At 45.9% G+C, this 12013-nt stretch overlaps 2 protein-coding genes across 2 annotated transcripts; one reads left to right on the forward strand and one right to left on the reverse strand.

Annotated features, from left to right (window-relative positions):
- The first annotated feature begins 3884 nt into the window (after nt 1–3884).
- Nucleotides 3885–7479, forward strand: LOC119278670 (brassinosteroid LRR receptor kinase BRI1-like). The gene is made up of 2 exons (XM_037560002.1): nt 3885–6819; nt 6928–7479. Exons 1-2 carry the CDS (start codon nt 3957–3959, stop codon nt 7290–7292), a joined length of 3228 nt encoding a protein of 1075 aa, XP_037415899.1. The 5' UTR covers nt 3885–3956; the 3' UTR covers nt 7293–7479.
- A 722-nt stretch (nt 7480–8201) lies between these two features.
- Nucleotides 8202–10895, reverse strand: LOC119278671 (probable NADPH:quinone oxidoreductase 1). The gene is made up of 3 exons (XM_037560003.1): nt 10697–10895; nt 10422–10616; nt 8202–8767 (listed from the first exon to the last, which is right to left on the reverse strand). Exons 1-3 carry the CDS (start codon nt 10788–10790, stop codon nt 8463–8465), a joined length of 594 nt encoding a protein of 197 aa, XP_037415900.1. The 5' UTR covers nt 10791–10895; the 3' UTR covers nt 8202–8462.
- Between the last annotated feature and the right edge of the window lie 1118 nt (nt 10896–12013).

A 12013-nucleotide genomic window follows, 5' to 3' on the forward strand; every position in this document is an offset into this window, starting at 1 on the left:
CTTTATGAATATTCTTTTTGCTTTTAATGATTTTGAACAGAAAATATTTTTGATAATTTTAGTTGCATCAATTTTATATAATTTTAGTTTCAATAATACTAGAAGTTGCTTATAATGTTTTGAACATAAAATACTTTGATAATTTTAGTTTCATAAATTTTATTTATGTTATTAAAGTTTTTTTTTGTTTCTACTCATCTATTTTATTAAAGTTTATATCATTTTGTTTCAAATTATCTATTTATTTTATTTTATTTTGTTTCTGACTTCATTTGTTATTTTTCATGCATTTACTGATTATTTTGAGCTATAAGACCATGAAGTTGAAAAGCATTTGAAATGAACTCTGAAACCAAAGTACATACATAGTTCTCCAGAGTATTAAAACCAAAGTACATACATAGTTCTCATTGAACAACATATAGCTCTACAGAGCATCTAATTAAACCATACATTGAAATTATGTAAAACATTTCAATGCAAAAACAAATGCGATCATAACCGCAACCAAGGTAACAACTGGTCCAACTGCATAATGATACCAAGCCTCGGTACGAATGGCATATTTTCTAATCTTTTTAATCTTCAACCGCATTGCATCCATCTTGATCTTGTGATCATCAACGACATCCGCAACATGCAACTCCAATATCATCTTCTCCTCCTCAATTTTTCTTATTTTTTCCTTCAAGTAATTGTTTTCTTCTTCAACTAAATTTAACCTCTCGACAATAGGGTCGGTTGGAATTTCGGTTCAACTACCTCCTAGATAAATAAAATCTATGTCATATTGGTCGGCATAATTTTCATAAACAATAAATAAACCAAATAGTTATGAAAAGATAATATATACCACATCTGAATCATAGACAGGACGAGGGCCGACGGGGGCGGATACCAAAACCATCGCACTATATAATAACAAGGAATAACAAAAGTAAGAAAATTAGACAAGTATTTATCTGAAGTCAGAATTTTTTTCTTTCAAAAAGAAGATAAGAACAAGAGGCTCACCACGGTGGTGCCGGCGACGAGTTCGTCGCGGGCGATCGACGGCGGTGAAGACGGGGCGGGGACGGGGCGTGACGGACCGCTAAATCTAGACAAATCTCGTTGAAAATGGAGCTTGGAGGTCGAGTTTCGAGAGGAGAAAGCTTAACTAGTGTGGCTCGGGCATTTCATCGAACACCTTATGTGCATAGGAGGTGAACTAGAGCACCCAAATGCCCTCCCCTCGCCGGCTTGACAAAATAGAGCACTGTGGAGTGCTCTGTCGCGGCGATGGGGTATATATAGGCAAGTTATTTGTCCTGGTTTGTGGCATGAACCGGGACTAAAGCCACCACTTCTGTCCCGGTTCAATCCACTAACCGGGACCAATGGTTGTGGGCCAGTAGCGAGGACCATTGGTCTCGGTTCGTGGCTCGAACCGGGACAAATGGTTCCACACAAACCGGGACCAATGCCCACGAGGCCCCGGCCGGCCCCCTGGGCTCACGAACCGGGTCTAATACCCCCATTGGTCCCGGTTCTTGAAGAACCGGGACTAATGGGCTGGCCAGGGCCGAACGGTAGCCCTGTTTTCTACTAGTGCACTAGTGCACACGCATTGATATTTAGTTGGCAGGACTAGTTACACACACATATACTCAGTTGGCGCGGCAATGTAGTCTAGTTGCACAATGCAGTACTTTAGTTGCACCATATAGCACCAAAGTTGGCATCAAAAAAAATTCGTCGAAACATACCCATGCGGGATCTAGTTTCGAAGATCACGTCGTGATGAATCCAAAGGTGAAAACGGATCTGAATTCCAACGTGTGGTTTAAAAGATATGACTTTTTAAAGATTTAAGAGGCGAAAATAAATGTGTTTCACAAACTAGTCTGTACGCATTTGCTGTACGCATTTAATGCTAACAAAAACATCCATTAACTGAGAAAAAGACACAAACTAGATAATTGCTATTTATAGATTATTAGGGACCAAAACTTGCAATTTTAGGTCGGCCGCTCCCAAAGTGTAGCGAGCAGCCGGCCGCTCGCTAGACCGGTCCTTCTGTTGGGCCACTCAAATGCGATTTTAGTTTGTTACACGGTTATATAATTAAGATGACGGGAAACTAGTCTGATAAAACCCGACGTGAATTTTTGGGACATGTGGCTAGGCGCTACCGTTATCCCGGTGGTCCATCAAGGCGCTGAGATTGCTACTTTTAATAGGACTTTTGCAATACGTGCCGCGTGAATTCACACTTCACGCGAATACGCTGCAGCAGTGGACCAGCCGTACCCTAAAAAAAAGCAGTGGACCAGCCGCACAGGCCGCATTCAATGGATCACAGGAGAAAAGCAGAACGCGTCCGGGAGATGGATTAACTCCCGTCCTTCGGTGGGTGTGCGATAATTGAGCCGTACTCCCGCAGCACCCAACAACATGTCCAGGGCTTCAAACTCAATTTGTTTCTGAGGCTTTGATTCTTTGTTATGGAGAGGTGCGTGCTGACTTCTGCTTATTCTGTTTCTACATTAGCATGTCCAGGGTTTTAGTGGAGACTTATGGACTGGGCTTTTCCAGATTCAGTTGTTTTGGGGTGATAAATGTAGACATAATCCATCCTGGGTGAACTGATGGCCTGCGTCACATTTAAAACTGCCTTTGCAGCTAATTAACCCACTGTCGGCCACATGTGGATGATTTAAAGCTATGTACTCCTGCTGAATTGTGTGCCGAGGACTATCTTTATCATGTGCTTTGCCTAGTTACAGGAGCCAAATAACTCAAATGGTGGTGGATAAGTGCAATAGATCAACCAAATTACTGGTACAAGAACCATAAACACAGACTAAATGCGCGGTAGGTGAGCACGCATCACGTACTAGGAGAAACATGGGGAGGACTTGATGTGCTTGTTCTTCCCCTTCCAAAGCCTGCATCCTCATTTGTGTTAGTCGGACAGAGTGCAAACGATGTATGGAACAGCAGATGATGAACTTACACCACACCACGGCAATCACAGCTGTAGAAATGCCTCCCCGGGTTTACTACGGCCTGAAATTAACCAGACCACATGCGCGGCTTGGCACTCAGGGCAACGGATGAGAGAGAGCGAGGCGACCTGGTTGGAGATGACATAAGGATGAATGTGGTGGAGAGCTTCCCTGGGACATGGATGAATACATGGTTCTAACCTGCAACAGGAGGATGGTTGCAAGAGAGAGCGAGGAACGAGTGCCGAGCAGAATGGTTGGACAGCCGAAGCAACAAGGCCGAATGGATTAAAGAAACGGAGGGGAGCGTGGTGCAGGTAGCTGTTGCAACAAATGAGTGATTCAATGCGTCTGGTTCCTTTGCATGCAGCAGACTTGACCTGTCAGACAGAATACGAAAGATATACAGGTTGGATATGGTGTAGAGAAATGAATATACATTCTCACCGTATAAAATGTATGCACAAATCACGTGGGAATGGGCGGGCGGGACAACGACCTCGCTTGACACCACGTCCACTCGCGACTTATCGGATAAAACCATGTATACAAACAATCACTAAAGTAGTGACCTATATTTCTATTTGTTGAAGAGGGAGTAGTGGTTATTATTTATTGAAGACCCTCTTGACCAAGACCCAATGAAATGATCTGACATCCCATGTTCTGACTTCTGACTAGTCAATCAATCATTTTCGCCCAAATAAGTGATATTCTCTGTATCGATCCGGTTTTAGTAGCCCGTTATCTTGGTTTAACTACGAGCGAAACCATTTTTCATATGTCTTAATCACCAGTGAAAAAGAATCTGTAGAGACAAGGAGAATCTGCACGTTACACAGAAGTTGAAAGTTCACTCGGTCCAGCTAGCTAGCTCTCCAGTTCAGTTGAGAATACTACTATTGTAAACATTTTCTCACCGACGCGCCGCCGATAGCTGAGCAGTAGGCGGCCGGCCGCGCTACTATGGGTACTGCTTTGTGCCTGGTGGTGCTGCTACTGCTGCTTGTCAATGCTCCGGCTTCTGAGGCGGCAGACGACGACGAGGAGCAGCTGCTGGAGCGGTTCAAGGAGGCGGTACGCAACCGCGGGGAGCTCAGGGGATGGACCCGCGGCGACGGCGCCTGCAGGTTCCCCGGAGCGGCATGCGTCACGGGAGGGAGGAGCATCGTGTCGCTCTCCCTCGCGGGGATCCCACTCGACGTCGATTTCAGCGCTGTCGCCGGCACACTGCTGCAACTGGGTGGCGTCGAGGTCGTCAGCCTGCGAGGTGTCAACGTCAGCGGCTCGCTCGCGAGCGGCGGCGGCGGCGCCGGAGGGTGGAGGTGCGGCCAGAAGCTGGCTCAGCTGGACCTGTCCGGGAACATCATGCTGCGTGGGTCCGTTGGCGACGCCGGCGCGCTCGCCCGCGCGTGTGACGGACTGCGGGAGTTGAACCTGTCTGGTAACGCACTCGTTGGCGGCGGGAAGGGAGATGGCGGGGACATCTTTGCCCGCCTGGATGTCCTTGACCTGTCAGACAACAACATCACCGGCGACGGCGAGCTCAGCTTGATGGGTGGTGTCCGCCGGCTGAACCTCGCCGGGAACAAAATTTCAGGTGCTCTCCCGGTCCCGGTATTCCCCAATTGCTCCAGAATGGAGTCACTTGATCTGTCTAGAAATTTAATCTCCGGTGAGGTGTTGCCTGGGTTCTTGTCCGGCTGCACTGCTCTTGCTTCACTCAACCTCTTCAGCAACCACTTGGAGGGTGCTTTCCCGCTGGACATCGCGTTCCCGGCGTCGCTCTCCTACCTCAACCTGTCGAACAACAACTTCTCCGGTGAGCTCCCTGCCGATGCATTCATTGGGCTCCCGCGTCTCTCGTCGCTCTCTTTGTCCTTCAACCACTTCAGCGGCGCCGTGCCTGACTCTCTAGGCAGACTTGCCGAGCTCAGGGTGCTGGACCTTAGCTCGAACGCGCTCGCTGGAGCTATACCGCCCTCACTCTGCCCGAGTACCGGCAACAAGTCCAAGCTCGAGGTGCTCTACCTGCAGAACAACTACCTCACCGGCGTCATCCCGCCGACGATCTCCGACTGTGAAAGCCTCGAGTCTCTAGACCTCAGCCTTAACTACATCAATGGATCCATCCCCGCCTCCCTCGGCAGCCTTAGCCGGCTCCGGGACCTCATCCTGTGGGAGAACAAACTGCAGGGTGAGATCCCCACGTCGCTAGCCAGTGCTCGCCGACTCGAAAACTTCATCCTTGAGTACAATGGTCTCACAGGCAACATCCCATCGGAATTTGTGAACTGCAAGAACCTGAGATGGATAGCGCTCGGAAGCAATCAGCTCTCTGGATCGGTGCCGGCATGGCTGGGGCAGCTAGACAACCTTACAATCTTGAAGCTCAACAACAACTCTTTCTCAGGGAAGATACCGCCGGAGCTAGGAGACTGCAAGAGTTTGGTTTGGCTGGATCTGAACGACAACCAGCTTAGTGGATCGATTCCACCGGAACTGGCAAAGCAGTCCGGCAAGATGAACGTCGGCCTCGTCGTCGGGCGGCCATACGTATACCTGCGCAACGACGAGCTGAGCAGCAAATGTCGCGGCAAGGGGAGCTTGCTCGAGTTCGCCAGCATCCGTTCCGAAGATCTAAACAGGATGGCTAGCAAGAAGCTGTGCAACTTCACACGAATGTACATGGGCAGCACAGAGTACACTTCCAATCTCAATGGCTCCATGATATTCTTGGACCTGTCATTTAACAAGCTCGACTCCGAGATACCCAAGGAACTTGGGGCGATGTACTATCTGATGATCATGAATCTTGGGCACAATATGCTTTCTGGTGCCATCCCAGACGAGCTTGCAGGTGCCAAGAAACTGGCTGTGCTTGACCTGTCACACAACCGGTTGGAAGGCCCAATCCCCACTTCATTTTCATCACTATCATTTTCGGAGATTGATCTATCATACAATAGGCTGAATGGGTCAATACCGGAGCTGGGATCCCTTGCCACTTTCCCGGAGAGCCAGTATGAGAACAACTCAGGTTTGTGCGGTTTCCCTCTGCCTATGTGTCAACCATCTTCTCAGCAGCACCCCCCACTAGTAAGCAACACCTTCAGTAATAAGTACCATCTGATAAAAATCCTACTCCCAACTATCACACTAGTTTTTGTTGTTATTGCTATTTTCTTATACTACCAATCGATGAGAAACAAACTCAAGAAAAGCAGGATCAAAGCTTCCGATGATCTGACAGATCCAGCAAACCATCAGTTAATCTCACATCTTGAGCTTGTGCGCGCCACTAATAATTTCAGTGAAGACAACATGTTGGGATCTGGAGGGTGTGGAAAGGTATTCAAGGGACAGTTGAGCAGTGGTTTGGTGGTTGCAATTAAGGTTCTTGACATGCGGTCCAAGCATGCCTTTAGAAGCTTCGACGCAGAGTGTCGTGTGCTTCGCATGGCGCGGCACCGCAACCTGATACGAATAGTCAACACATGTTCTAACATGGATTTCAGAGCGTTGGTGTTAGAGTACATGCCCAATGGTAACTTAGATGCACTACTTCACTTCTCACAAGGGGGTGAGAGACAATTCGGGTTCCGTCAGAGGCTGCAGGTTATGCTCGAGGTGTCGATGGCAATGGATTATCTACACCATGATTACCATGAAACTGTTTTGCATTGCGACTTGAAGCCAAGCAATGTGTTGTTTGACGAGGACATGATTGTGCATGTGGCTGATTTTGGCATTGCAAGACTACTACAAGCTGATGATAGCTCTGTGTTCTCCTTGAGCATGCATGGCACTACTGGGTACATGTCACCAGGTACTTAGTACTAATTATCCTGCTCAATCTACTGATTTCTTGTTTTATAGTCGATTAACTATTATTGGTCACTCATGTTGGAATTTGCTTTATCCATTTCTTTCACAGAGTATGGGTTGTATGGGAAAGCATCACGAAATAGCGATGTATTCAGCTACGGAATCATGCTTCTTGAAGTCTTCACTGGAAAGAGGCCGACAGATGCTATGTTTGTTAGAGGACTGGGCCTTAGACGATGGGTTCACCAGTTATTTCAGGCGAATCAGCTTGTCCATGCCGTGGATAGACGGCTGCTGCAATGCTCCGACATGGACATTGGTTTTCTTGCCCCAATACTGGAGGTTGGTTTGCTCTGCTCCAGTGACTCGCCACGCGATAGGATAACGATGAGCGATGTAGTCTTGAGGCTCAACAAGATCGAAGCAGAGTATGCTAAAAATACGACATCTACTTCAGGAAGTGCGTCACAGTGATTGGCCGCCCTTACATCATCATGGCCACATGCAGGATTCTGGAGAAAGAAAAAGAAAAGGGTGAGCGATAAATATTTGGATACACTTGGTAGCCTTTCTTTTTTTGTTCATCGGAACGATTTGCTACCTGACCTTGGAGCTGAAATTTGTATGTTCTTAGTCCCTCATAGGTATCCTTTTTGTTTCATTTCTGAGTGTATTGCCCAATTTTATGCCAGCAGCACGACATGATTCCTAAAGCATTTGGATGTTCATAAACTTGCACACTTACTATTGTTTTGTGGACATGCATAGTGTCACTTTCTTTGCTGGTTCACCTCAAGGTTCTTACCCCTTACCGTGGCAAATGTAAAAAAAAATGTCCTTGTCTAAATTCTCATCGTAATTATCATACTTCAAACTTCAATCCATATCATGCTACCCACTTCGCAACCGATTCGGTCGCCCTTGCTTTGCTTCAGGGCCACATGGCATGCACAACCCTTCTTGAGAAAGAAAAAAAGGAAAGGGGCTGAGCAATATATAATTTGGACACAGGCTGTAGCACTTCGTTCGTTCAACACAATGATTTGCAACCAGTTTTGGAACTTAAATTTGTGTGTCATTCTGCCATGTGTGCTTCGTACTGCATGAAATGAAACACAAAATGTTCACAGAGAAGTAGGCATGATGTCGATCATAATTAAACCTACAAAACAGGGGTACAGTTTATCTCTTACGGAGGACAACAGGATCAGCCAATTTGTGCATGGCAGTCATATAAGCCAATATTTCAATTGTACAATCAGGAAAAATGCCGAGTATATGTCATGTCGTAGTATGCTGGAAAAACAGACTGAATTTGCAGGACAAGGCGTATGACAAACCCTCATAATTTCCTCGAAAAAAAAACCCTCATAATGCTTTACAGAGAGGAAAGTGTTGATGTATCTTTTCCATGGAAAGGAAAAATAACCTTGATTCCTACAGATAAAAAATAACCTCGATAACAAATCATTTAAACACTCCACAAACAGTAGAGCAGCAGATTTATTACAGATTTCAGTCTGCTGACAACACAATACCTGAATGTGAAGTAAAAATGTCATCAAATAAGGCATATATTATACAACAACCACAGCACAAAACACCAAAGAAAACAAAGACGGATTAACACGTTCATGCGCTGCTTCAATCCTTCTTCTGGACCCTGAGTGTGAAGGCCTGGAGGGACAAGAGCACTTGCTTGATCCGCTCTCTGATCTCAGCATCAATCAGATTTCCATCACTGTCAAACTTGGGTGGCTGCTGAAATGCTTGGACGAACAGCTCTGGCTTGTTGATGAAATGAAGATCTAAGAACACCCCGACCTGCCGGAGATGGTACTGTGATCTACCTCCTCCAAAGCCACCTCCCGCGCTGACAATCGCAGCAGGTTTGTCTGCCCAGCAATTCTTTCCTCTAGAAGCCCAGTCAAGTGCATTCTTCAGAGGGGCTACAGTTGGATCGAAACTATGTGAAGGAAGCACATATATGAGCATCGATAATAGAATCTAACAGCAAAAGGCAGTCCCTCTATTCGCCATTTAGAAATCACTAAACTATTGGGCCTTCACGTCAAAGCCATTTTCTACAACTACATGATTGTCTGAAGCTTCATAACAATAGGATTTTTCAGGATAGTTATTTGTCCTTCTTTTGTACTAGACATCAACATATCCATCAAAAATCATAAGGTGTTACGAAAACTGAATGGTTTTCTTGTGCACTTAAACTAAGCATGGTATTCTACTGCACCTAGTATATCTATGGACTGTATCAGAACATGAAAATATTATTACTTATAGATTTATATTATTTTATTTTATGACCCAGATACAGGTTCAAGCACTAATAGCTCAATTTGGCTGCCCATTCAGCAATGTTGCATAAGAGAGCATGTATTAGGCTCAACCACTTGTTCAGGTTCATAAAAAAGAGCTTATCAAAGAGCGAATACGGCAAGTGAACATGATGAGAACCATTGCAATGATCAATCAAAACAGGCTCAACCGCTGTTAATTAATATAACCAAACAGAAGTTTACAGTTAATGTGAGTAGTTCACTGCAACATAGTCTGACGATAACTGGCAATGCTGAGATACACTGCTCAAACACTTGTATAGTTGGATTACCACAAGAAACTAAATGCAATAAATGGTTAGTAATATCTTAGATCCTTCGAGCACATAATATAATTGAAAGAGCTGAGTATCAAATTGCCATATTGGTTTAGTCAGACTACTCGATTAGCTTAAATTAGTACCGAAAGACAGAAAAACTAAGATCTGGAATTGTTACAGGGCAGGCAATCGTGTGAAGCAAACTTAACTGCAACAACTACAAGATTGTTGGTTGCTGCTGGATAGGGTGGAGAGAAGATCAGCTGGGTACTTGGTGTGGTAGAATTAGATAGGGGCATTTTTCAGCTCTACCAGTTACACCATTGAACTACATTGAAGTAAGCTAAAAGGATAGGACAGAACATTGACACCCTTTTCTTTATAAAATTTGCAAGAAAGGAATAAAGGAAGTCCCAATACAATGATGGTGTCATGCTTACTGACCCCATTCGAAAACTTCAGTATTAAGCAGTCACTACTTGAGGGATCCCCCCTCTTTTGCTCAAAAAGAAAAAATATAGTCACTACTTTAGCTATAATCTAGCATCTGGTCATGTTTCCAACAGCCGCATGCTTAGCAGGCCTCCACTAATTAGGCATCATGAGAGTGAAAATTGGAATAAAATCCCACTGATAGTGCATCATGAGAAATTGGGAATCAAACGGAACCTACCACTTCTTGCACCATAACAACCAAACCAAATGTGGATCCACCTTGTCAGGCGTCGCACTATGCCGCCACAGCTACTCTCTATTACCGACAGTTCCAGAAAACAAAATCCTTGGTCGAATTGAAACGAAACAAGTGTACGCGAAATTAAATAGACATCACTAAGAAAATATGCCCCAAATTAGACTGACAATTTGAGCAGCAGCAGTCACCAATTTGGGCGATATATACAGTAACACACGGCTTGAGCAATCGGAGAGTACTTGGCAGGATAACGAGTCTGGAATTAAGGAGGGGGGCAGGAGCGGGCACTCACTCGCGATGGAGTAGTTGTACTCTGGCGAGCCGAAGAGGAAGCAGTCGGCGCTGGCGATGCGGTCCCGGAAGGCCTCGACGGCGGGCGGGAAGCCCCCGTCGGGCGTCTCGAGGTCGGTGTTGAGCAGCGGCAACGCGGAGATGTCCACGTGCTCCACGCGCATCCCCGGGACCGACTCCTCGCACACCTCCGCCGCTGGCCAGTCAACCCCGGGGTCAGCAGACGACACAGTGCTAATGCTAAGAAGGGGATAAGAGGCGAGAGAGCGTGCGTACCGGCGCGGAGGAGGCCGCGGTTGTAGGAGGCCCTGCGGAGCGAGCCGCAGACGGCGGCGACGCGGAGGATGGGCTTCGCCGCGGCGACCTCCATGCCCTCGTCTCGTCTCCCGGCTTCTTCTTTCTTGGCTTACTTGGGAGGGAGGGGGCGGGGATGCCGTGACGCGCGCCTTCGGGTGGGTGGGTAGGTTCTGCTTTGTGTTGCCCGTGTGAGTGTGACTGACTGACTGTGACCTGAACCTGAATATGTAGATGCAGTCCCGTACTCGGAAAACTCGGACGACAGGGCCAATCAACACACATCAGCCACGATGGCCATTATGTATGTTACTTTAGCATTTGCCGCCGCATAGCCGCCTGGTGTTCTACTACTCACTAATCACCACCATCTTTGCGATTTAAAATGTTTTTCTTTTTTTCTCCCGCGATGACCAATGGGCTCCACCAGCTCCATGGCGTTGCCTCGATTGAGATGGGCTGCTACACCAACCGTCATGGGATCATGTCAGCGGCCGGCGGCGATAAAAGTCCATGACGGATGTACCAAGGAAACACCCACCTGCCCCTAAAGATGGATATAAAGATAAAACATGTGCGGAAATGCCAAATGGAGACCGAGTTTCATGAAGGCCTTAATTTAAAAACTTCTAAATTCAAACCGGGGCTCTTTAGCATATGTACTATTCATCCTCAAAGTACATGAATTTTTTATTGTGCGGCTCGCAATGCAAGGTATTTCATTCTGAAATTTTACACACATACACATTACATCTTTCTATACACGTGTAATGTTTTTTGGAGTTTTTTAGACTGAAAAGTTTAAATTATGAAAATTTTAAAATTAAGTCCTTCATGGAGCTCGGTCTCCAAAATGCCATACTCAACCATGTGCAGCTTGATACCAGGTGCCCGGTATGTATGCGACTTGATGAGGATGAGATTAACCTTTTTCTGAAATGCAAATGGGTGAAGCAAGTGTGGCAGGAACTGCAGCTGGAGGATGTACGACTAAGTCAGGGATTGAGCCAGGGTTCTAACATGGGGGAATGGGGGGTTGAGATTTTGCCTCAAGTGTGGAGGCTGGTAAAACGAAATCATACAGTCACAGTAGTCTAGGTTGCTGAACTAAATCTTAATGAACTAAATAAAATTGGTGTTAGTTATGAACAATTCAATTTTAATCAAAAGTTTTCGCAAATCAAATGTGAAAGCAATTCACATGTATGAACTAAGTATTTCTGCTATAGAAGGGGATAAACAATGTAAAAAAAAAGGTACATGTGCGTTACTATATGTTGATGGTGCGGCAATCTTTGT

The sequence above is a fragment of the Triticum dicoccoides genome, chromosome 3B (assembly GCF_002162155.2).
Source record: "Triticum dicoccoides isolate Atlit2015 ecotype Zavitan chromosome 3B, WEW_v2.0, whole genome shotgun sequence".
NCBI classification, from domain to species: domain Eukaryota; kingdom Viridiplantae; phylum Streptophyta; class Magnoliopsida; order Poales; family Poaceae; genus Triticum; species Triticum dicoccoides.

Excerpts from the sequence above, each read along its gene's own strand:
- LOC119278670 (XM_037560002.1), top strand. The coding sequence starts at position 3,957 with ATGGGTACTGCTTTGTGCCTGGTGGTGCTGCTACTGCTGCTTGTCAAT. Across the intron at positions 6,820-6,927 it reads TACTGGGTACATGTCACCAG|AGTATGGGTTGTATGGGAAA; the intron begins GTACTTAGTACT and ends TTTCTTTCACAG.
- LOC119278671 (XM_037560003.1), bottom strand. The coding sequence starts at position 10,790 with ATGGAGGTCGCCGCGGCGAAGCCCATCCTCCGCGTCGCCGCCGTCTGC. Across the intron at positions 10,617-10,696 it reads CCGCGGCCTCCTCCGCGCCG|CGGCGGAGGTGTGCGAGGAG; the intron begins GTACGCACGCTC and ends TTGACTGGCCAG. Across the intron at positions 8,768-10,421 it reads GTACAACTACTCCATCGCGA|CCCCTCTGAAGAATGCACTT; the intron begins GTGAGTGCCCGC and ends ATCCAACTGTAG.